At 45.2% G+C, this 26019-nt stretch overlaps 1 protein-coding gene across 1 annotated transcript; it reads left to right on the top strand.

Annotated features, from left to right (window-relative positions):
* Positions 1 to 2039: 2039 nt before the first annotated feature.
* Positions 2040 to 20069, top strand: RFC3 (replication factor C subunit 3). The gene is made up of 9 exons (XM_081909412.1): positions 2040 to 2251; positions 5655 to 5792; positions 9206 to 9273; positions 9811 to 9908; positions 13489 to 13670; positions 14584 to 14720; positions 14826 to 14924; positions 19163 to 19232; positions 19758 to 20069. The coding sequence occupies exons 1-9, from the start codon at positions 2165 to 2167 to the stop codon at positions 19947 to 19949; spliced, it is 1071 nt and encodes a 356-aa protein (XP_081765538.1). The 5' UTR covers positions 2040 to 2164; the 3' UTR covers positions 19950 to 20069.
* The last annotated feature ends 5950 nt before the right edge of the window (positions 20070 to 26019 follow it).

Here is a 26019-nt window from a genome sequence, read left to right as displayed (position 1 = left end):
GCAATTCTCTGCAATTATGCATGGTGTGGAAAAAATGGATACTAAGATTCATTTATTTACTTTTACTTTGGCGCCTGGGTTAGGGCCAAACTGGATATCATAGACACATGGTTAACTGGTGTGTGTGTGTGGTTCTTTTAAAAAGCACCCCCAAATAACTAGGACACAATCCTAAGGCCAGATCCTGCTGCTCTTTCTTTTTTTAATCATGCATGTTAATCATGTGATAAATGCCATGCCTAGTTTATCCTTTAGATCGCTTTTAAAAATGGGATCAGACAAGTTTTAATTATTATTATTTTATTAATTTGATTTATTACCCACTCTTCACCCTAAGATCCATTTAAATTTAAATAATACCATTTAAACTGCAGTATTAAAAAAAGTTGAAAACAAATTACAATCACAGAAATAAGGGGAGCCCTAAAAATAAACAGCTCAGGGGGCTCGGGTTAAACGAGTGAAGGTGCCAGGAGCACTTCTGAGTGGAGGGAATTCCACATTTTAGGGGCTGCTACATTCGAAAGCACCTCCAGGTGCAAGTAGATAAATAGGGACCGCTTACCAGCGGGAAGGTAAACGGCGTTTCCGTGTGCGGCTCTGGCTCACCAGAGCCGCGATGTCACGCTGGCCACGTGACCCAGAAGTGTCTCCGGACAGCGCTGGCCCCTGGCGTCTTAAGTGAGATGGGCGCACAACCCCAGAGTCTGTCAAGACTGGCCCTTACGGGCAGGGGTGCCTTTACCTTTACCTACATTCCTGGGTCATCACCACCCAAGCTTCTGCCTGTGCTGATCTTAACCCCTTAAGGGGTCTGCAGGGAAGGAGGCAAGTCTTTGAGATATCTCTCTGCAAGATTCAGCTGGTTTATTGGCCCACATCCACCCCATCACCACCTCTAAGCAACAGCCTTAACACTTCAGGTTCACCGAGGACACTTCCGTCAGCAGATACTAACTTGATAGCTAAATGAAACCTCCAGCTAAATGAAACCTTCTGATTTCAGAGGCTGGGAAGGGGCTGCTGCCACCATGCCATTGCCACTGTAAGCTTCACCAATGCATCTGGCTAAGTACCGTGGGAATCAGGATGTTGCACTAATTAGGGATGGGAAACCTACGCCCCCCTCCTCCCCTGGATGCTGTAAGGCCAGAGCGCTTGTCATCCCTGACATATGGCCATACTGGCTGAGGCTGATAGGAGCTGGAGTCAGTGTGTAGCATGTTCAGATTAGACCAGGAGATATGGAGGCTCAAATCCCAATCTATCCATAATACTCTCTGGATTATGTACCAACCTTGGCCCAGCTTTTCTCCCTATCAGCCTAGGCTACCTCATAGGGTTGTTGTGGAGACGGCGGCAGAAAAGATTGTGCTGCCTTGGTCAGACTGCATCTGGAGTCCTGTATCTAGTTCTGGGCATCACTATTAATTCTGTATACTGCCCTGTACCCACAGGTCTCAGGGCAGTTATGACATAAAATCACAATATAAAAACACACGGTACATTTTAAAAAATGTTTTAATCCCAATAATTTAACAGTTTGACAGTGGAACGGTCTCATTTGGGAGGTTGTGGAGGTTTTTAATGGCAACCTGCTATGTAGGATGTAGCTGAGATTCCTGCATTGCGGGGCGGGGGTTGGACTAGATGACCCCTGGGACCCCTTCCAACTCCCCACTGCTATGATTCTATGAATCGTAAGCAAAGGCAGAACACAAAGCAATAAGCAAATGTACTGCCCGCTGCTGCTGAGCAGGTGACTCAAAGCACAAATTCTTCGGAACACTGTGGCCCAGAAAACTCATGGCACGTGGGCAGCCCCCGCGAGCACCGCGATCTCCTGCACGAGGCGCCGCGCGCTACGCTCCACTTCGCCGCCCCTGCTCTCCGCCTGGCGTTAAGCTTCCCTTTGTTTCATTATTTTATCCCCAGGCGGCCACCGTAAGCGAGGAAGGCGGGGCCTAGATTCGATCGAACTGGCGGAAGTGAAAGAGCCGAGGCTGACGACCTAAAAGAGGAGCTCGTGCGCATGCTCGGTGACGTTTCCACGGGGCGGTGGCGGCGCTTGGGTCGCCTATCGTGGGCGGGAGCGCGGCAGCGGAGCGCGCGCTTTTTATTTTTATTGTTTTGCAATCCGGTTCTTTCTCTGCGGATCGTGGCCATGAGTCTCTGGGTGGACAAGTACCGGCCGAACTCCCTCGGCAAAGTGGACTATCACCGGGATCAGGCAGCGCAGCTTCGCAACCTGGTGAGATAGGGAGAGAGGCGGCTGGCGCTCTGCACATGCTCGGGTGCCCTTCTCTTTCTTATCTTTTCACCTCTTCGGCGGCTTTTGGACACGCTGGTCCTCGGGTATTGGCAATAGCTTCAAACACCCCATCCCCCTTTCTTTCCTGTTTTATTGGGTTATAGCAAGAGCCGGTGCTAGGCAGAGCTACCTATTTGCACCACCCTTCTTCTTCTTCTTCTTCTTATTTATTCAATTTTCAAAAACAGATGTAGGAAAAAAATGAAAAGCACAAAACTTCAACTGCTAAATTTAATTTAAATTGCAAGACTAGGCAATGCGACAATATTTGGTTCTCTTTCTCAAATGCCAAAGAAAGTGTTTCAGTACACAAATCCAGTGAATCTGTATGAAACTGTGCCCCTCAAAGGTCAGTACTGCGCCCCTGTGAAGTCTGTGTCCTAGGCAGCTGCCTAGTTGACCTAATGATAGCGCCAGCCTTGGTTCCAGCCAAAGAGCAGTCTTGGAATTGATTTCAGTCCTGCAGTACATGAAGTACCAATAAGAAAAAGAAAAGCATCTGAGCATGTGTAGTGAGCATATGTGCATGCCTGCTAACTGAGAATACTCTTTATGTGGCTGATGCGTGAGCTCAAGTTAAGTCAGGCTCTTGGATACATTTGGAGGGGTAAGCTGCGATGACAAAAATGCATTGTGTATGTCCTCAGGTGTATTTATATCTCTTTGTTACCGCCTCACCTATCCTGGTACTGAACCCTGGTTTGGAAAAGCACTGTAGCTTCTCTCCCTCATGATGGTGCTCAACAGCAGGTACAAAGCAAAAATTAGGGTATTTGGGAGTACCAAATACCATACCATACAAGATTGGTTGGGACATGAGCTTTCATAGACCTGAACTGCTTCCATCTTAAGCACAAAATATGTCAGTTGTCAAGAATATTTACACATGCAGGCATACATGTTTAGAGAAAAAAATCCAGTGTGAAATAGTAGGGCGGAAAGTCCATGAAATGCCAGAGATGCATCCTGTGACCTTTTAATGCAAAGCCTGAATGGTAATCAAGTTTAGCGTTTGGCAGTAGGGCTAGAAAGACTTGTCTGCAGCCCTGGAGAGTTGCTGGCTCTCAGTATAGACCAGGCTTCCCCTGTCTGGTTACTTCCAGTCCAGATGTTTTGGACCGCAACTCCCATCGGTCCTAGTCAGCATGACCCTGGTGGCTGGGGCTATTGGAAGTTGTAATCCAAAACATATGGATTGGATAGGCCAGTGGTATATCTCAGTACAAGGCAGCTTATACTGTCTGTCTCGGTATAAGGCAGTGACTGTTTGCAGCACCAGTAATTTGTGATAGTATCACACTTCCAAGACAGAGAACATGGTTACTAAGTAAATTGAACCCAGGGCAACATAAAATCCACTGCAAATTTAAGAATGCTCCAATTGCAGTGGTCTTTAAGCAATGGTATGTCTTTGATTGCACAAATAATAATTTTTGGGTTGCGGTGTGTGTGTGTGTGTGTGGATTCCACTACTTGTGTGGCTCTGCATTCAAAAATTTCACAAAGCGAACATCACAATGCCACTGTGTCTTGGTTTTGGAGTTTTGGCTCTTGTGGTTTGATTTGAGCAAAAATCTCAATCCTGGAACATATAATTTTTTAAAAAGGAATTTTTTTGGGGGGTGGTCTTTGTGTGTAGTTATGTTTTCCCTTCAACATTCACCATCCATTAGGGATTTGGGAATAGGGCTTCTAGGTTAAAGAATACATATTAGACAGGCTCAGGTACCAAAGCATTAACCATTGGTGATCTCCTCCCAGGACTTTCTCTAATTCTAGCTGCTGCTGTTCATGTTGGTGGCTTGTTTATGGAAAGATTATTTACCCCAGGGTAATTGTCTATGTATAAACTTAACTTGGTGCCACTGTAATACGTTGTTTGTCAGATCTGAAATGAAGTAGGAACACTTTGTGTACTCTTGACCACAAAATATGCAATTGCTCTGTTGCAAAAAGCGATTGTTTTGGGGTTAAAATAGTTCATCTGACACAGATTTCAAGGGTTGGCTCCTGTGATACAAGACAGGCCTGGTTCTGGAATGCAGTCAACCACAGATTAAATGGAGCTAGCTAGGCGCAGTGGCTAAGGTATGAAAGATGTACAGAAACCTGGCAGAATGAAGCGGTGAATCCCAAAATAATCTTTTTTGGCATCCTATGATACTGGCAGTCTTGTATGATAGAGAGAACTCAGTTGAGTAGCTTGGGGCACTCAGGTCGGGGCACTCAGGTCGTTCAGATTCTAACCTGATCCATTAGGAAACTAGGAAACTACCCTGTATGGAATCAGATGGTTGTTTCATCTAGCCCATTATTTTCTACAATGGCTGGTGGCAGCAACAGCTCCAGGACTACCTGGCTAGAGATGTCAGAGAACTGAAACCTTTACTCTGCAGACCATTTTGTGCAAAAAACAAAAGGGAAAAAAGTGCTTTGCAACTGAATTCCAGTCCTTTAGCTTGCTTCAAAAGGTGGTGTGCTTTCTTTCAGTTTCCACCTGAGGCTAGATTTTGACCTATTGGAGATGCTGTGATTGTGGATTTCCTTTAACAGCAGAAGGTTGAACCAGATTACCTTTGAGGTCCTTCCAGCTCTTTGATCCTAGTGCTCAATGCCCAAATAAGCCAGGGGGCAGCTGCCCCCCATCAAGTAAAACAATAGAAATACTTAACTAACTGACCAATCAGTCATGTCGGTTCTGTCCCGCCCTAACGAAAGTCCTGTCCCCACCCCAACAAAAATCCTGACTACACCCCTGGATAAGGGTGTCTATGGCTTGCAACAAAATTCTGCATTCGTTTATTAAAAATTGGGTTCTCAAAGTTATTTTTAAGTTTACTGTATGCCACTTTCTGACTATTTTTATTTTTATTCCATTTATATCCCACCTTTCCTCCAATGATCTCAAGGGGGCACACCTCCTTCTCTTCTTCTCTATATTATATTCACAACAACTTTGTGAGGTAGGTTAGGCTGAGAATTGAAGACCCGCCCAAGATTCATGATTGAGTGGGGATTTGAACTCTGGTCTTCCAGGTCCTAGTTTGTTTCGGTATGTGTTCTCAAGCCACCTGACTCCTAGAAAACCTGATGCACCAAGGGCTTTTATCAGACTCACACCATGCACGGTCACAGTTTCATGTCCTCTTGAACTCCCTATTTTGTGCTCATGTCTAAATCAATGGCCTTCCAAAGGAAAAGACAACATTGTGAAGGGCTGTAAAACTAGTGTGGGGAACGGTATACTAAAATATGTATCATTCTCTGTGTTTATGATGCTGACTAAGCATGATGCTGACTGAGGCATTACTGTAATTCAGTTTTACTGTATTCCATTTGACAGGTTCAGTGTGGCGACTTTCCTCATCTCTTAGTGTATGGGCCTTCAGGAGCTGGAAAAAAGACCAGAATCATGTGCCTGCTGAGAGAACTGTATGGCTCCGGAGTGGAGAAGCTGAGGATCGAACATCAGAGCATAACAGTAAGAATCTGCCCTAACTTCATATTTACAAAACGAGATAAAGATGTTGACTGTCAACATAATGCAGGAAAAGCCAGCACATTTCAACACATGCTAGTTTTTAATCTCCAGAAGTTGTCCGACCTGGATACATGAGGGCAAAAGTGCATAGACTGTATTTGTCCCCTAGGCCTGAGGTTCCTCACCCCCTGACGTCCAAAGGGGTACACAGATCAGGGCAATCCAATATCTCCAGTTCTGCCCCTTTCACTCCCAACCGCTGAGTGTTTCACATGTAAGCTTGTTTACCTGAATGTATTTCCCAGCTTCCTCGCAATTGTGCACCCTGGTAATACGGGGGCTTGTTCAGGAAAACACACTTACAGGCCCCTTCAGACCTCTGCCCTAAGTGCAAAGTTTGGAAGTGGAGAAGGCATGTCTGTGGCTGTCTACACACTTGTGTCCGGGCTGGAAAAGGACCTACAGGCAATTTAAGCACCATTTCCACAGTTGGTTAAATAACCAGTGGCTGTTTCCTCCTATTATGAATTAGCACTTGATTAGGCTGTAAACATTCTGTGCTGGAGGAATTCTCCCTGGCAAATCACTGCCAAGGATTTACCGGTACTATTATCTCCCTTCAGTTGTGTGATATTTGAAATGATTTAGTCGGGCACTTAGCTTACATTTCCTTCTGTCTCAGGTTGAAGCCTGCAGTTAGTGTCAAGAAACCAGTTCGTCTTTATTGTGGGCTTCGCTGACTAATTATTATTGCTTTCTCACATGCCACCAATAACTTGATGAGAAGTATTTGCAAAGTGATGTTTTCAACAAACATAATGAACTCTTTGCGTAGTTAGCTGCTTGGGGAGTGAAAACAGTCCCTGGAAAATCTATTACTACAGATTTTCTTTCTATCAATTCAAAAATCTTTTTTTTGGGGGGGGGGGAAGCTTGCATTTTAATCAGCAAATTGCAAAGAGAGTGGTTAGTAATCAGCAGAGTTCTTGGAGAAGACAGGTATTTCCAAAGCATTGTGCAAAGGGTCTCTCTTGCTATTTTTATTTCTTTTTAAATTAAATTTTCCTGCTTAAGTTAATAAGACATTATGGGAACATGTTGTGCCTGCAAACGTCTTAATGCTGGGGAGTTTTAAGTGGAACAGTTTTAAGTAGATAGTCTTTCCAAATATCAGCTTCCCTTCCTGTCAGATGGTTTCCTATCTGAGGGCCCTTTGGCATCTAGCTATGGGCGGAACTTGACAAATGTCTTTTTCATCATCTTCAAAATGCCTGCATATAAAGTAGTGGCATGTTATTAATATAAGCACAGAAAGAGATGTGAAGGTTAGCACTTTTAAACTAAAATAGGGCAGAGCAGAATGATGCTGCAGTGTCATTTTGTAGTTTGATCTGAACTAGATAAGGTCTATTTAATCACCGTGGGTAAAAGGTATACTTGAAAGCCTTACTGTACACGTGAAGAATGTTTTGAGAGAAGTAGAATGAAGTTCTTATCAATATTATTAGTTCCTAAAATCGGAAGCGACGCAAGTGATGATTCACTTCAAGAAATTGGGAAGTTGTAATCTTCTTACAGAGAAGCTGGAAGTATAATGTAAAATCTCTATAAATACCCCAAATGACTTTGCCCAAGGACAATTGGTCATGGAACTGACCAGAAGGGCAATGACCCTGGACTTAACATATTTTCCCATGTTATTGGACGAGGTTTTTTGACTCAAAAATCACGTCAAAAAACTGGGGTTGTCTAATACACGGATAGTGGCATGGGGATGGAGAAGTGCGCCACCAGCCAGCTCGTTGGCAGGAGCGCATCTTCCCACGATGCCGCAGCGAGTGGGGAGTGATCTGGGGGGTGTTTCCTGCCTGCAGCTACGTTGGGGGGGGGGGAGAAGCTGCGCATTGCCAGCCAGCTCGTTGGTGGGAGTGCATAGTCCCCCGATGCTGCATTTGGCAGGCGCTCCCTGGATTGTTTCCAACCTGGCAGCACCAGAGGAGGTTGTGCTCCCAGGAGCACAACTTCCCCCGATGCCGCTGCGCACGGGAAACGATCTAGAGCAGCGGTTCTCAACCTGTGGGTCTCCAGGTGTTGTTGGACTACAACTCCCATCATCCCTGAGCTCTGGCCTTGCTAGCTAGGGGTGATGGGAGTTGCAATTCAACAACATCTGGGGACCCACAGGTTGAGAAAGGCTGATCTAGAGAGTGTTTCCTGCCCACAGCTGTGTGTGGGGAGAGGCTCAACAACTTTGGGCCATCTCTCATTTTCCTAAAATTGAGTCCCCCAAAATAGGGGGGGGGGGTCGTATAGAAGGGGGTGTCCTACAGATGGAAAAATATGGTAAGTCCTGCCCAGGATCCGGTGTGAGAAGTGTTGGTGAAACCGTTTGGAACAGTAACCATAGTGCTATTAATATATGTGTAAATGAAGAGTTGCGTAGAGAACCCAACATGGTCACATTTGACTTCAAAAGAGCGATCTTCCTCCAAATGAGGGGGTTGGTAAGAAAGAAAGCTGAAAGACAAGGACAAAAGTGTCAAATATCCCCAAAATGCTTGTGAGTTGCTTAAAACCACAATATTAGAAGCTGAACTGGATACTGAAGATCATGAACTGGTGGTGACTGATCAGGAACAAGTCCTTGGGGTCATAGTGTCTAACTTGATTGAGATGTCAACCCAGTATACAGCAGCTGTGAAAAGAGCTGGAACGCCATGCTAGGGATCATTAGGAAAGGAAGGGAAAACAAACAATATCATAAGGCTGCTATACAAATCTGTACAGTTTTGGTCACCTCAACTCCAAAAGGATATTGTAGAGCGGTAACAGGTTTTAGAAAAGGGCGATGAAAATGATTCAGAGGATGCAGCAACTTTCTTAGGAGGAGATTTGGGGTGCTTTTTAGTTTAGAGAAAAGGCAAGCCAGAGGCAACCTGATAGAAGTGCATAAGATTATTCATGAACCCAGCTTTGGACAACATGACAAGTCAGTTTCATGGCAGAGAAGGAACTTCAGAGTAGTGTGCTTGACCATGCTGCTCATTTGCATGAAACCTTAGCTTTAAACTATGATTTAAAGCAACATGCAAACTGGGGCACATCCTATCCCTTCCAAGAGGTTAGCATGCTGCTTGAATTTGAGAGCTTTGAACCCAGGGTGTTACCCTTTTCCTTGCATGCCATTCCACCTGCCGCCATTTTCACGCTGAGTCTCTTTATTTCGTAGTTTCCCTGGGGCATTGCAGCCTGGGTGCCGTTAAGCCCTTCTAGTCCTTCAACTCAGCTCATGCTAAGCAGTTAGCAGTGGGTGGTTTTTGAAGCCTGTATTCATAACCCACTGATTTCAGCTAAGTCTTTCCGTCACTGATCTCTTTAAAATGCATTTTTTGTTTAATAATCTTTCTTTTCAGGCGCCTTCTAAAAAGAAGATTGAAATTAGCACTATTGCCAGCAACTATCACCTTGAAGTTAACCCAAGGTATGTTTGCAGTAAGCTCACAAGATCCAGTAAGAGGCTGTGGGAATTTTGCAATTCTTATAATTTTCAGAGGAGTAAATTTTATAGCCCATTGCAGCAAAAACCACCGAGGTGCTAGAAGACCCTTGTTTTATTGTTGCAATTTTAAAGCTAGCTCCAGCTTTACTGTTAAAGAAACCAAAGTACAGTTTTACTTGGATCCTGAATGCATTGCGAGTTGAACGTTTTGGTTCCTGAACGCCGCAAACCCGGATGTGAGTGTTCTGGTTTGCGAATGTTCTTTGGAAGCTGAATGTCCGACACAGCTTCTGATTGGCTGCACGAGCTTCCTGCAGCCAATCAGAAGCCACGCCTTGGTTTCCGAACCAACGGACTTCCAGAATGGATTCCTTCGTCTTCCGAGGTATGGCTGTATATCTTCAAGGAATTGTTCGCATATGTGGCTCTCCAGCCCTCTCTGTATGGCCCTTGGGACCCTCCCCAGCCATGCACTGTACCCTCCTTGAGTATCATATTTTAATCTGAACTTATTTTCAGTGATGCAGGAAACAGTGACCGGGTGGTAATTCAGGAATTACTGAAGACATTAGCTCAATCACAACAACTTGAGACAAGCACCCAGCGAGATTTTAAAGGTCTGTAAATGAACAATAACCTTGAAGAAAAATATCTTGCAGTGCTTTGAACAAGATCAGCCATGTGCTTTGAATATTGTAAATTCTTTGTATTCTCCAGCTCTTTTTGTCTTCTGTCACTTTTAGAGATAAAGAATTTCCAGAAATATTGTAGTTCCCCAACAGAAATGCATGTATTTCAGAAATGAGGGGGGAAATTGAAATATGTGCAATACTTGTGTTCCAGATAATAGTACATATAGCTCCAATTTATTTCTGTAATTGTAATAACTGTCCAAAAGATCCATAGCTGTTGATGTTTGAATTTTTGCTCTGAGCTTCATGGTATTCAGAAAGTGGGAGGTTTGCATGTTGTTAGAAGGCGTCTAGACTCTTCTCACCTATTGATTCTTCTGTGACTTTGTACAGTGGTACCCCGCAAGACGAACGCCTTGCGAGACGAAAAACTCGCAAAACGAAAGGTTTTTTCGTTTTCGAGTTGCCTCGCAAGACGAATTTCCCTATGGGCTTGCTTCGCAAAACGAAGCTTGCCCAGGGGACAGCGGGTCTTCTCTTTTGAAGCAAGGGGCAGCGGGGAGAAGCGATCTTCTCCCCGCAGCCCCAGGTCCGGGGACAGCGGGAAGCGCTTCCCGCTGCCCCCGGACCTCTTTTGAAGCAAGGGGCTGTGGGGAGATCGCTTCTCCCCACCGCCCCTTGCTTCAAAAGAGGTCCGGGGACAGCGGGAAGCGCTTCGCGCTGCCCCCGGACCTCTTTTGAAGCAAGGGTTTGCGGGGAAAAGCGATCTCCCCGCAGCCCCTTGCTTCAAAAGAGGTCCGGGGGCAGCGGGAAGCGCAGCGCTTCTTCCCCGCTGCCCCCGGACCTCTTTTGAAGCAAGGGGCTGCGGGGAGATCGCTTCTCCCGGTGCTCCGAAGCCGGGCGGGGGGGAGGGAACACCTGCCCCAACCGCCCGGCTTCGGAACGCTGCTCCGAAGCGGGGCGGGGGGGCGGGAACACCTGCCCCAGCCGCCCCGCTTCGGAACGCTGCTCCAAAGCGGGGCGGGGGGGGCGGGAACACCTGCCCCCACCGCCCCGCTTCGGAACGCTGCTCCGAAGCGGGGCGGGGGGGCGGGAACACCTGCCCCCACCGCCCGGCTTCGGAACGCTGCTCCGAAGCGGGGCGGGGGGCGGGAACACCTGCCCCAGCCGCCCCGCTTCGGAACGCTGCTCCGAAGCGGGGCGGGAACCTCGCACCCCGCCGCCGGGCATCGGAACGATGCCCCGATGCCGGGCGGTGGGGCGGGAACCTCTCCCCCCGCCGCCAGGCATCGGAACGAGGTCCTGGACCTCTTCTGAAGGCAGGCGGGGGCAAAAGTCTTTGCTCCCCCCGCCTGCCTTCCCGGGACAGCGGAGACTTCTCCGCTGCCCCGGGCGATCTTAAAATGCTGGCGGGCGGGAGCGAAGCGTTCGCTGCCGACCCCCAGCATTTTAAAATCTCCTCGGGGCAGCGGAGACTTCGCTCCCGCCCGCCAGCATTTTAAAATCGCCCCGGGACAGCAGGGGCTTTTAAAATGCTGGCGGTCGGCAGCAAAGCCCTCCTGTCCCCGGAGCTTGCGGGGCGGGAGGTGGGAAGAAGGGCTTTTCTTCCCACCGCCAGCCTTCAGAACAGCCTTCTGAAGGCTGGCAGTGGGAAGAAAAGCCCTTGTCCCCCCCCCCCAGCCTTCAGAAGAGGTCGGGGGACAGACTGTCCCCGGACCTGGTCTGAAGGCGGTTTCCCTAGGAACGCATTAATTGATTTTCAATGCATTCCTATGGGAAACCGTGCATCGCAAGATGAAAAAACCGCAAGACGAAGAGACTTGCGGAACGAATTAATTTCGTCTTGCGAGGCACCACTGTATTCTCAAAATAGTCTATGGTTCCCTTCGCTTAGGAACCCAGGAAGCAGCCTTATACTTAGTGAGATCCTTGGTCCATCTAGCTCCATATTGTCTGCACTGACTGGCAGGGGCTCTCCAGGGTTTCAGACATGTAGTCTTTTGCAGCCCTACTTGCAAATGTCTTGAAGGGGACCTTCTGCATGCAGAGTAGAATGGTCTATTGCTGAGCCTGATCTGGCAGATAGAATCAGAGGCAGATAATCTGTTTGCATGAGGGCAATATTGCAGTAGCAATATGCTTGGCAAACTTTCAGGCTACATGAGAGACTCTTGGTTTTGCAATATTTGAACCCCCCCCCATGCCCCCGTAGAGCAGGCATCGGCAAACTCTGGCCCTCCAGATGTTTGGACTACAATCCCCATCATCCCTAACCACTGGTCCTGTTTGCTAGGGATGATGGGAATTGTAGTCCCAAAACATCTGGAGGGCCGGAGTTTGCCTATGCCTGCTGTAGAGCACCTGTTCTTAAGCTTATTGCAGCCAAATGCAATCTGCAATTTACAGTGTTGATTTTTTAAATAGCAATGATATCATTACTACCTGTAAAGGTTGGCTCTCTGGCCTCTGAATCCAGTGATCTGAATTGTGTAACTAAGAACAAGTGCTTGACATAGCTTCTTCTTTTTTCTGCCTCCCTCCCAAGTCCCTTTCCTTGTGTGTCCTGTCGTTTAGATTGTAAGCCTGAGGGCAAGGACTCTTTATTTCTGATCTTTGTAAGCTGCTCTGGGAGCCTTTTCAGCTGAAGCGCTGGGTAAAAAATGCTTTAAACAAATACCTTTTGAACCTTGGATATAAAAGATTTGCAGTAGTGTGCATTGGCTCTGTAACAATATTCATTCATCGGCTTCAGCTGATCATCAGTTTTCTTTGGCTGAGCTAAGCTGGCTTTTTTGTCGTTATTCTTGGTGGGAAGTGGCAATGTAGTGTTATTTTTTTTAATACATATTTTTTTGCAAATGTAGCACCAGCTCAAGCCAGTTCCTGACTTGTCACACTCACTCATACAGAACAATAAGGAAGACATTTCATTGTACTGTGATTTCATGCATATGTAAATACTTTCTAATCACATGGACGAGGTTGAATGCAGAGTCTCTGTCTCTCTCCGCCCCCCACCACTGCTATGTAGTACCTTCCTTCCTGGTAAAGTGCTTCTCTTATGGTAAAGACCCATGTGAACATAGGAAGCTGCCATATAAGCAAGTTATACATATTGTCGGACTACAACTCTCATCAGCCCCAGCCAGCATGGCTAAGCTGTTGTCCAACAACACTGTTGTCCAACAACACTTGGAGAATACCAGAATGGTCTGTAGCGACTTGCAACCGTTCTCCAGAGTTTTAAACAGGATCCTTTCTTAGCCTTACCTGGAGATGCTGGAAATAGCAAGTGGAAGATCCTGGGTTCAAAGCAAGGTCAGAGGCATCCCAGTTGCAAGAACCCCTCTTCCGTGCTGTTGTGGCTAAGCCAGCCATTCCCTGGCTGTTTCAGGTGATGTGCTTTTCCCAGACATATGGCTAGAATATTTACACAAACTGCCATCAGCGCAGGAGTGGTTTTTTCTAATCCTGCCCCATTGTATCAGCAGAAGCGAAAAGCCAAGTTAAGATAGACTCTGTGAGAGCGTGATAAAGGTTGGCTTTGTTTTGTTTTGTTTTTCAGTGGTGCTGTTGACTGAAGTGGACAAGCTTACAAAAGATGCCCAGCATGCGTTGCGCCGAACCATGGAGAAGTATATGGCTACCTGCAGATTAATTCTGTGCTGCAATTCTACATCGAAAGTCATTGCACCTATCCGGAGCAGGTGCCTTGCGGTGCGAGTGCCTGCGCCCAGCATTGAAGATGTAGGTTCAAGGCAGTGGCAGACAGACAGCCCTTCAGTGCGCTTGCATTTTACTCTGTGTCATGTTGGATGCAAGAAGTTTAAATACCTGATTAGGGATTCCATGTTCTTTGTTTCCCCCTGACTCTGTCTGCCTAGTTAATCCTGTGTCTGTGTGCATGGAAGACTTCCAAATTAGGTTCCCCTTTACAGTACTTTGCATGACTGCAGTTTTCTTCAAAAATGTGGGTTGTAATTTTTATTTGTTTAGCAAGGATTGGAATGGGGCGGAAGTGTCTGTGGACTAAGAAATAGCTGGACACCTAATGGTAGGTAATAAGTCATGGGAGGGAGATAAAGAACTGTTGGGGGTCTTTGAAATGCCATCACTTTGCCACCAATGCCTAGTTCCATGCATTCCTTAGTCCACACTTCTCCAAGCATTTCTCTGAAATTAGAAAATACCACTTAGAATTTGTTGGGTAGTTGCTGAAGGCACTTTATCAACATATCTGTGTATTTCTTACAACCCTGTAAGGTCAGCTAGTAGTATGTCTGTCTCACTGCTACTGTAAAGAATACAGGGAGCAACTGCTGGTGTGGTTTGTCCCTGGCTCAAGGAGCAGCAGGAAGGAATTTATTCCTTCATGGAGGAATGTGCTTGGGAAGGCATCGCTTTGCTCTTACCCTGGTACCCAGGAGGGCTGGCAAATGAGGCTTGTGGCAAGGAAGAGGTGACTCAGAAGGTGGGCACAGGTCACCTGCAAGCATTATTTGTAAAACTGGCTCCTTTGTGCCTTCACGTATCCTCTTATAATATAGGGACTTCCCCCGTAGCTGGCTGCTGCAGCAGTTTTGACTAGAGCGGAGATACTTGGATTTTTTGGAAAGTGAGGTACCATGCAAAACTGTTAATTGCCCTGTTGAATCTCTAGATCTGCAACGTATTGTCCATCGTGTGTAAGAAGGAGGGTCTGGTTCTTCCTAGAGAACTTGCTCAGAGGATTGCAGAGAAGTCCGGCCGAAATCTCCGAAAGGCCCTTCTGATGTGTGAGGCGTGCAGGGTGCAACAGTAAGTCCAGAAGAATGGGTGAATACAGGAGGGAGTTTTGGTTACAAAAGGGCTGTTTGTTTGTTTGTTTTGTATTTAAGCAAGTCGTCGCTGTTGGTTGCACAGGTATCCTTTCACTCCAGACCAAGACATTTCTGAGACGGACTGGGAGGTATATCTGAGAGAGACGGCAAACGCCATTGTTGGTCAGCAGACCCCACAGAGGTAGGTCAGTATGGTGGGGGACAATGCCTAGCTGTAAAATGGACGGTGCTTGTAAGTTGTCTGATATTAAAATGCAGCGTAGCAGTTTAATACTATATGTGCTAGAATGTCTAGACAGAGTGCATTTCCAGGAACTTGATAAAAACCCGGTAGGAGTTGATTGAAGTAAATTTCAGGCTGATGAGGTTAGCCTTGGTCATTAGGGTATTAAACATGCCTTTATATCAGTGTGTAAATGTTTGGAGAAAAAGATTTTTGAAAGCGGATAGTTAACTGTATGCAGGAATCCTGAAACTGCTGCACAACCTCGCAGCCAAAAGCATGTGCATGGTATGAAGAAGATCCCAGGTTCACTTCCGGTTAAAAGAAGCAGGTAGCTGGTGATGGAAAACACTGTTCTCTTCCTGAGACCCTGGAGAACCATGGCCAATCATAATACACAAAACTGGGCTTAGAAGGGCAAGTGGTCTCACCTGGTCTAAAGTGGCAACCTGTGTTCCTAAACAAATAAATCTGTTGCAGGTAGTAACATACAGTATTCTGCCTCCTGGGCACCTCAAGCTATGAGACAATTATATATTAAAAACCCAGTTTCTGATGCAGTTCCTTCACAGAAATTCTTGTTGTTTGGGAGCAGATCACAGTAGCTACTAGCCACGATGGTTATGGTCTCAGTGTTTGAAATTAGCCAGGTGCATTTTGAACTCGCAACCAAGCGAAGATGCCTGGGCGACAGGATGGTGCCTGGCAGCTCTGCCATACGGAGGTGCTTGCTTGTAGAATTCTGTCAGTTAAATTTTATCTTCACAATCAGCCTGAATTTCAGGAACCCAATTGCTTTTTCTTTGCAGCCTGAGCAGGGGCGAGGAGCAACGTTACAGTTCATGGTCATAGCTTTTCTTTACCTTACCCCACCCCACTGCCCTGCTCACAGTATATTCCTACGTTATGAATGAACCGTGTCGCCATTAAGAAAAAGGGGTCCAAATAGGCCAACACATACTTCTTTAAGTTCTCAGAGCTCTTAACCCATCTCAAGACTGTCATCTGAATTAGCCAGATGTTCACCACAGAGAAACTTCAACTGTGTATTATTTCCAAATTCTTTGTGAGGAAAGAGTAGCAGTCATGTACTCAGATAGCTGGGCTTGGTGGAGTCTCGGGTTATTTTTCAGCAAGGACGTTCCTATGGTATGTAGTGTGCAAAATGACTCACTGGGATGTCAAGTTCCCGTTAGCAGCCATCTTTGATATTCTAAAAACAGCTGCAATGAACCAGGCTGCTGTAAAACAAACTTGCTTGCTCAGTGCAATGAAGCATTTCCAGCTGGATCGGATGAGAGCATCTTTGTTTGTTTGTGCTGTAAAACTTTTTCTTTTCAGCCAATGAAGTGCTCTGGTGTTGGCACTCGTTCGTCGCTGCCCTCTTTACAGCTGCCAGCCATTTGTCTAGCTTTAGATATATTGCATTGGCAGAAACAAAATGACATCCTGTCATGGCGAATTTGGAGCACTGAATCCTTCCTTGCTGTGAACGGATGATAGCGTTAGTCATGTGTTCTGCTCCTGATCTCATTAAAACTCTTAAGAGATACGGCGCTGTGTGAAGTGGGCCACATTTGCACCATACATTTCAAGCCACTATTTATATGGCTTCTTGGGAACTGTAGTTCGTTAAGGAGGCTGGGAGTTGTTAGGAGACCTCTGTTCCCCTCACAAAGCTACAGTTTCTTGAAAGCCCCTGGAAAGAGGAATTGATTGTTAAACTGCTCTGCTGAACTCCCAGGATTCTTTGGGAAAAGCCAAGGGCATAATAGTTCTTTAAATGTATGGTGCAGATATATGAATGTTTTCAACGCAGATTCCCCTCTGTGTGGTCCTTTTTAATGTGAGCTATTTTTTACTTGTTGCTTTAGGCGTAGAAAAAGAGATGGCTGCCTACAATACCATGATTGCTCCTCACAATTTTTTTTTTAAAAAAACCTGTGTGCCCCCTTACCTACCATCTTACAGCAAGCAGCCTAATTTTAGAACACATTCTGCATCTTTGGACAATAGCAGCTCTGTGGTTGTGAAATAAGTGTTTGTGCTTCATAGTGGCGGACTCCCTATTAGCTCGGTCCCAGGCTAGCATTTGCTGAAATGGAGGAGCAGGGCCTTTGAAGCTGCCTATAAGAGACTTAGGGACACGGGTGGCACTGTGGTCTAAACCACTGAGCCTTGGGCTTGCAGATCGGAAGGTCAGCGGTTCGAACCCCCGCAGCGGGGTGAGCTCCTGTTGCTCGGTCCCAGCTCCTGCCAACCTAGCAGTTCGAAAGCACGCCAAAAAGTTGCAAGTAGATTAATAGGTACCGTTCCGACGGGAAGGTAAACAGCGTTTTCGTGCGTTGCTCTGGTTTCGCCAGAAGCGGCTTAGTCATGTTGGCCACATGACCCGGAAAAATTGTCTGCAGGCAAATGTCGGCTTCCTTGGCCCGTAAAGCGAGATGAGCTCCGCAGTCCCAGAGTCATTCACGATTGGACTTAACTGTCAGTGATCCTTTACCTTTACCTTTTTTATAAGAGACAATTGGGGTTGAATGATGCAGGTGCCAGTAAAATCCAGGGCCAGGAGAAAGTTGTTTTTAATTCCAAGGTACCTGCCTCATCATTTCTTTTCAACACTCAGGATTTTAAAAGGTGCATATCGATAAAACGGCTCCCCACTGCCAGCAAGAGACAGTGACAACTGTCAGGTTAACTACAGAGCTGCTGCCAACTGTTGTGGCTTGTAGATGGTTTCCTGTCATTTCAAGCATCCCAACAAGCATTTTGAGACTTCCTTGTGTTGGACCATGACATGCTAGAGAAGTTTGTCGCTGTTGTAAGCCTTGTTTAGAAATTGCAGAGCACTGACTATTCTGCTGTTAACAAGCTGTTCCACTTGGAAAACGCGGCTCAGGAGAATAGTGTTGCAGGATTGCTTGCTAGCTTTGGCAGTTGGCCAGCTTTAGGCTTTCAGATTCAGGCGATTATTCAGGGTGATCAAAACAATTATACCAGGTATCTCAAAATTAGGTAAGCTCAAAATTTCTCTTATAGTGTCCTCCAAAAGTAAGAGGGAAAAACTTGCTTTGCTACTGGAAATGTTGGCATACTTAATTAAATCACTTGGCGTTCCAGTGAATTGGCATACGAAGCATAATACAAATAATATATTTCTTTCAAATATATTAAATATCTTTCAAATATCTTTTTCTACAAGGCTGCCTTTCACCGGGCAACCTAAAATTGCCTTTGTGTCTCCACAAGAACACTTCAAGGTAGTGTAGAACCTGGCATGTTAGACATGGGGTTATATTAACAAACGCCACCACATTAGTGCTTTTAAATAAATGAAACAAAGTTAAAAGTTGAGTAAAAAGATGAAGGCAGTTCTTAGGGAAAAAAATAAGCACAAGGGAAGTTAACATGCACAGAAAAGCATTACACCCAATGGAGCAAAAAGTATATGTTAAATATAGCCCAGCTCTCCCTGCCTAGACATAGTCCCTTAACACTATCGACTGATGTCCAGTTTCCCAAATTTTAAAAGCTCCAGTTCCTTTGTCTGCTGCCTTTATCTGCTCATGCATTCTTCTGAGTCTCTAAATATACCCTCTGGCTACATAACTCTTATGCTTCCCGAACCACAAAAACTCAAGGAGCACAAAGGTCGTCTCTTCATTCCCAACTACAGAGATGTTCTCATCTGCAGGCTTAACAAGTTTAACCCCACAATGCTAGCTACATGCAATATTTGTATATATATTTTTACAAATAAACAGCATTTCCATGTGCTCTGGCACTCATCACTAGTGCAGGGAAAAGGAGCCTTGGAATCCAGCAGAGCCAGACACCCAGAACACTCTTCTTCAGGGCCTACGACTGGTAGATCTGTGCCCACAGAGCTTTAAGTGGGCATAGTCTGAGGTCCCTCACCAACAAAGTTTTTCTTTGCCAGTAGAGCTGCATCCCCGTCCAGCCTGGAGTTCTTGGGGCTATGTGCATCCATGATTTAAAAAGCAAAAACAAATTGAGCTTGAATGTTTTGAGAACTGAATTTTCTGACTTGGCAATTTGACTGAGATTGTCATAGCTTGATATGAATGAGAATGAATGAAAGAAAAAGACTTAAAAGCCGGTTACTAAACCTTAAAACTTTGCATTACAGTGAGTTAAAACCAAGCATTAGCTTTCCAATGATTTTATTCCAACAGGCTCCTGGAAGTTCGTGGGCGACTCTATGAACTCTTAACACATTGCATTCCTCCAGAGATTATAATAAAGGTAACTGATGTTGTGATTATTAACTGGTTTAGTAACAGAGACTAGGATTAAATGGAAGCTTGGGATGCACGTGTTAATCATTTTTATTTTTCACCGTTCATAGTGTAGCCTGGATAGCTCAGTTGGTTAGGAGTGTGGTGTTGATGACACCAAGGTTGCAAGTTTGATCCCTGCGGCTGCATATTCCTGCATTGCAAGGGGTTGGACTAGATGATAATCAGGGTCTTTTCCAACTCTACAATAATCTGATTCAATGATAGTGCTCTGCATATTGTAATTCCATTCTAATTCCTGGGGCATTTGGGACCAGGTATATATTGCATATCTCTGTAAATGTGATATTAATAGTTCTGTTATTTGTATGACAATGTCCCCCCCACCCCCTCCGACCAAATCGGAGATTATCATTTGAATGGCTTGATTCTCACAGGGTAACTTTCTGGATTGTTGAGTGCCCATGGTACCCATAACATTCTAGGGAGTAGAGCCTTCAATTCTCTCACTGTTGGCTATTGCTCATTTTAGGGCCTTCTGACCGAACTTCTGAACAACTGTGATGGACAACTGAAAGGAGAGGTTGCACAGATGGCAGCTTTCTATGAGCACCGGCTGCAGCTGGGCAGCAAGGCCATTTATCACCTGGAAGCATTTGTGGCTAAGTTTATGGCCATCTATAAGAAGTTTATGGAAGACGGACTAGAAGCCATGATGTTCTGATATGTTGCTTGGAGAGCCCTCATGTTTTTTGGGATGCTGACAAGTTCTGTCGAGAAAGCTGTACAAACCACAGGTCACCGGTACATTTCTGTGTTGGACAATAAAATACTAAGTGCTGAATTTGAGGTGTTCTGAAATGGTTCCATGTGGCCTTTTATGTCCAAACTGTTTTAGGAAACACAAAGTCACATACTTGACAGCAGGGAAGTGCCAGGATCCCGGAATGCTTTTGCCTCAAGAGATAGTCCTAATTACAGTGGTACCTCGGGTTACATACGCTTCAGGTTACAGACTCTGCTAACCCAGAAATAGTAGCTCAGGTTAAGAACTCTGCTTTAGGATGAGAACAGAAATCATTCTCCGGCGGTGCAGTGGCAGCGAGAGGCCGCATTAGCTAAAGTGGTACCTCAGGTTAAGAACAGTTTCAGGTTAAGAACGGACCTCCGGAACGAATTAAGTACTTAACCTGAGGTACCACTGTACTTTGGGTCTGGAACATGATTGTGAGCCTTAATCTTGGGAATTTTAAAATGTGCCATATTGAATAGGTTTCATGATGGTGGGAGATGGAGAAATCTGTTGCAGCTTTAAGGCTCCGTCTGCACTATGCATTTGAAGCTGTATCATACCACTTTAAACAGCCATGGCTTCCCCCAAAGAATCATGGGAAGTGTCGCTTGTTAAGGGTGCTGAGAGGAGTGTGAGGAGACACCAGTTCTCCTCACAGCTACAATTCTCAGAGTGGGCTAACAATCAACTCCTTTTCCTAGGGAACCCTGGAAACTAGCTTTGAGGGGAACAGGCATTCCTCTAACAACTCTCAACACCCTTAACAAACTACATTTTAAACGATTCTTTGGCAGAAGTTATGACTGTTGAAAGTGGTATGATACTGCTTTAAGTGCATAGTGCAGATGGGGCCTTGCAGCCGTAGCTTAAGCGTATTTACCTAGAAGTAATGAACTGAGTTCAGTGGCACTGAGTTCAGTTGGCCAGTCATGATGGGAGTTGTAGTCAGAGAACATCTAGTAGGCCACATGTTCCCCATGTAGTAATGATCTAGAAGTGATTGTTAATATTTCTGAGTTCTTTAAATATTTGTCCGAGCAATATTCTAGTACTTGAAATTGGCTTAAGGATCAATAATTAAATATTGTATTCTAGTTTGGATCCTCTCTGATCCCCGGAATGGAGAGGGGAAAAGCCACTGTAATATTAAGATTTATTATATATATGTGTATATACGCAGGTGGCGCTGTGGGTTAAACCACAGAGCCTAGGATTTGCCGATCAGAAGGTCAGCGGTTCAAATCCCCGCGACGGGGTGAGGTCCTGTTGCTAGGTCCCAGCTCCTGCCAACCTAGCAGTTCGAAAGCGCATCAAAGTGCAAGTAGATAAATAGGTACCGCTCCGGCAGGAAGGTAAATGGCGTTTCCGTGCGCTGCTCTGGTTCGCCAGAAGCGGCTTAGTCATGCTGGCCACATGACCCGGAAGCTGTATGTCGGCTCCCTCAGCCAATAAAGCGAGATGAGCGCAGCAACCCCAGAGTCGTCTGACTGGACCTAATGGTCAGGGGTCCCTTTACCTTTATATGTGTATTCACTGAAGGCAAGGTAAACTGCTTCTCAGGAGAATAAAAAGGAGATTGCAGTTTGTCCACTTGGCATGTATTATGCAGCCTGCTTCTAAGCATGTTTACTCAGACATAAGTACCACAGAGTTCAATGGGATTTGCTCTCATGTGCATTGAACTGCAGCCTTAATTTCATAAAGTAATTCAAAATGTACAATTGATAGAAGATGGGTAGGAAGAAAATACAATACCGAGGCAATAGGACTTACAATGCCCTCCAAGAAAGATTTTCTTTTAACTTCTTCTTGTTAAATAGTTTCATTTCTCCAAGGATAAATAGAATAGACCTTGATAACTATCATTTTATCAGTATTGTCAAGTCTGAAATACATTAATTCACCAGAGTAGGTGCAGCGAAAATGAACGTTTAAATGGTTTCCTTCTTTAGGGAGATACAGAGTAGGAATGAAAACAATTTAAGATAATTAAAATTGGTGCTAACTGCCTCACTTTTCAGTGGTAAATCAGTTTAACTGTGCAGTCTGGAAAAAGCAACCGTGTGCACCTAACATTAGCATTGGGAAGCATTAGGATAGGTGTGCAGTGTTCCAAACAAAGTCTTCTGCAGTTGAAAACAGCTTTTCCAGCTCAAATCTCACCTTTCTAGCCAGGTTTTGTTCATAGTGGGAAGCTTCACTGCATATGGGCCTTGATCATCTGCTACAGGGGATCCCAGCAGAATGAGGTGGCAGATCCTAAGATACTATGATGGACTGTACATAATTTCAAGCTACAACTGGAGAAATACATTAAGAACATAAGAAGAACCTGCCAGATCAGGATGAAGGCCCATCTAGTGGCCAACCAGACGCCTTTGGGAAGCCTTCAGGCAAGACCTGAGCATAACAACACTGCCCACCTGGGCTTCGCAGCAGAAACTGCTAATTCCAAGGCATATTATCTCTGACAGTGGAGGTGGAATATAGCCATTGTGATTAGTCTCATGCATGAATTTGTCTAATCTTTTAAGAGCATTCTTTTTGAGGCTAAAGATAATTCTGCAAGTAGAAAACCCAATAGATCGCAGAAGGGGATGAGCTGGAGTCTTTCTCCCTCCAGGAACAAGCTTTCTCCTTAACATTTCTTAAGGACTCTCCTTCCCCTCTGGGCATTCTCAAAAGGCTCGGCCCATCTCTAGATTCTATCATCTCATTCTGCTGCTACTTAGCAATGGAGGTGGCACATGTGCCTGCGCAATCCTGGCCACATTGCAAGAAGAAGAGGAGTTTGGATTTGATATCCCGCTTTATCATTACCCTAAGGAGTCTCAAAGTGGCTCACAATCTCCTTTCCTCCCCCACAACAAACACTCCATGAGGTGAGTGAGGCTGAGAGACTTCAGAGAAGTGTGACTGGCCCAAGGTCACCCAGCAGCTGCATGTGGAGGAGCGGGGAAGCGAACCCGGTTCACCAGATTACGAATCTACCGCTCTTAACCACTGCACCACACTGGCTCACAGGTGATAGGTGATTAGTGCACATTGCCCTAAGAATACAGTGGTACCTCAGGTTTAGTACTTAATTCGTTCCAGAGGTCCGTACTTAACCTGAAACTGTTCTTAACCTGAAGCACCACTTTAGCTAATGGGGCCTCCTGCTGCTGTGCCGCCGGAGCACGATTTCTGTTCTCATCCTGAAGCACAGTTCTTAACCTGAAGCACTATTTCTGGGTTGGCGGAGTCTGTAACCTGAAGCGTATGTAACCCGAGGTACCACTGTAATGCTGTGGGACAGATTTCCTCTGCTTCACACACTGTTCCCAATCCAACAAGGGTGCCCTTCGGTCGGAGTCCACTTTGCACAAGTATTTCCCCGGCTGTATTAGGGTGATGAACTATAAACAACCCAATCTTGAGAGTGTCAGTGCCTTCCATTAATCTTTTATATTTCTGCTTGAAAGCCTTGTTTAACTTGCATATCCTCCGAGAGTCTATTTCTTCTTGTTATCTCGTTGTGAATAAGTAGGTTTGTTTGACAATTGTTTTAAGTAGACATTTCCTCAAATGGCCACAAGCAGTGCAAAAAAAGAGAGGCGCAAAGTCAAGCCAACTCAACAAAAAAAGCCCCACTTAGTAAAAAACAGTTCTTGGAAAGCCTAACATTGTATCCTTCATTATGTGCCATGCGCGCTTTTCAAAATATCTGGAGAAGATAGTATCAGGCACACATACAATCCTGCATTCTAAAGTTTCAGCTAGTCATCACTAAAGAATTAAAATGCTAAAGTGTGTGTCCACTGAGAACGTCCACCTAAGGTGCCAAACGGCCTTTGCACTTTTGAACATGTGACTGAGCAGTCAGTGCATGATCAATTCAATATATCAAAGGCATAGGGTTTGTTTTAGGAAACTAAATTGAATAACCCCCCCCCCCCAGATGAGGCCTTTGTTAATCTATGGCCTAATGGCCTTGGCCCAGTATACCTGAAGGAGTGTCTCCACCCCCATCATTCAACCCAGACATTGAGGTCCAGCTCCGAAAACCTTCTGGTGGTTCACTCACTGTGAGAAGTGGAACCAGGCAGAGGGCCTTCTCGGTAGTGGTGCTCGCCCTGTGGAACGCCCTCCCATCAGATGTCAAAGAAATAAACAACTATCTGACGTTTATAAGACACCTGAAGGCAGCCCTGTTTAGGGAAGTTTTTAATGACTGATGTTTTAATGTATTTTAAATATTTTGTTGGAAGCCGCCCAGAGTGGCTGGGAAAACCCAACCAGATGGCGGGGTATAAATAAATATTACTGTTATTCAACGGCTCTTTATTTGGAGCTTTTGCATCCTGCTCTTCAGCTGAAAATCCTGACGAAGTGGCTTTGATGCAACCAATTAAACTAGCCCTGCTCCCAGGCTCACAATCTAAATAGGGCTTCCTCAACCTCGGCCCTCCAGATGTTTTGAGACTACAATTCCTATCATCCCTGACCACTGGTCCTGCTAGCAAGGGATCATTGGAGTTGTAGGCCAAAAACCTCTGGAGGTCCGAGGTTGAGGAAGCCTGATTTAAATGGACTTGAAATTGTTTTTAAACATACACTTTTATTGTTGGTGTTTTTTATTGTTGGATCACAACGAGATGTTTTACAACAAGCAATTCATAGATGAAATAAGTGAAACAATCGTAATCATATTATTTAACAAATCACAGTTAATGAGAGGTTGTGCTGATCAGGTGCCTCCATATTGTGCCCTTCAGATGTGTGATTCAGTTTCATTTCAGCATAAAATTGTGTGTTTTTTAAAACAGCAACAGCGTGAAGCTGCCTATCCTGTCAGTCCTGCCTATCCCCAGTAGAGTGGTACCTGGGGTTAAGTACTTAATCCGTTCTGGAGGTCCGTTCTTAACCTAAAACTGTTCTTAATCTGAAGCACCACTTTAGCTAATGGGGCCTCCCTCTGCCACTGCGCCGCCAGAGCACGATTTCTGTTCTCATCCTGAAGCAAAGTTCTTAACCCGAGGTACTACTTCTGGGTTAGCAGAGTCTGTAACCTGAAGCGTCTGTAACCTGAAGCGTATGTAACCTGAGGTGCCACTGTACTATGGATGGATGTGGCAGCCAGATGCATTTGGCTGAGGTCGTTCCCTGTCTTGCCTCCTGAACTTTTCACAGGAGAGGCCAGGGATTGGACGTAGGACCTTTTGCACGCAGAGAGAAAAAGGAAGAGCAGCCTAATTATGAGTAGGAAGGCATTATCATTTTCGTCCCAGAATAAGAAATTCAAGATTATTGCAGCTCACTGATACAAAGTAATGGGTATAATTCATCTTGCTGGGTAAAGTATTCCTATATATGTCCAGACAACCCTTAATACTTTGTTTTTAGACCCTGCTAGCAATTAGCACTATGGCCACAGTTTTCAATCAGTGACCTATAAAACCAAGCGCAGAGCCGCAGCTCACTAAATAAAAGCTATGCGAGATGACAATGCAATGTGCTCAGGGTTCCGGAGAGTCTGAGCATCTCACCCTTGATCTCTAAATGTTTTTAATGAGCGTTAAGGGTGGAATCATGCAAGCGCACAACAAAAGAAGTCATATGGAACATGCCAAACAGGAGAAGCCATCAGCACTCTGTATTTAAAACATTTACCCAGTCACAGATTTTAGGTTGGTCATGCATCTCTAAAAATAATCAGGACAGGCTTTTCTGTCCTGTCAGTTTAATTGGAAAGATTTTGTCTCCAAATTAGCTGGGTCACTTGGGGCCAATATACTTCTAAGCATTCTGGCTGCTTTCCATGGTAGAAGAATTACTCTGTTAGCTATCATACTATACATAGTTTTATCAGTGGGTTTGGGGCTTTGTTTTAGTTGTTGGTGGTCTGTTAATGTTGAGCTCCTAAAAAGTGTGTGTTTCCTTCCCTTCCCAGAGTTCAATGTGCAGCTATGTTTTAACGCTTGCAGTAACTATGAAGGTACATAGGTTCAGCATTTCAGTG

Source organism: Podarcis melisellensis (genome assembly GCF_964234715.1).
Source record: "Podarcis melisellensis genome assembly, chromosome: 4".
NCBI lineage: Eukaryota > Metazoa > Chordata > Lepidosauria > Squamata > Lacertidae > Podarcis > Podarcis melisellensis.
Note: the sequence above shows the minus strand (reverse complement) of the source record. Positions and strands in the feature narration are given on the sequence as shown.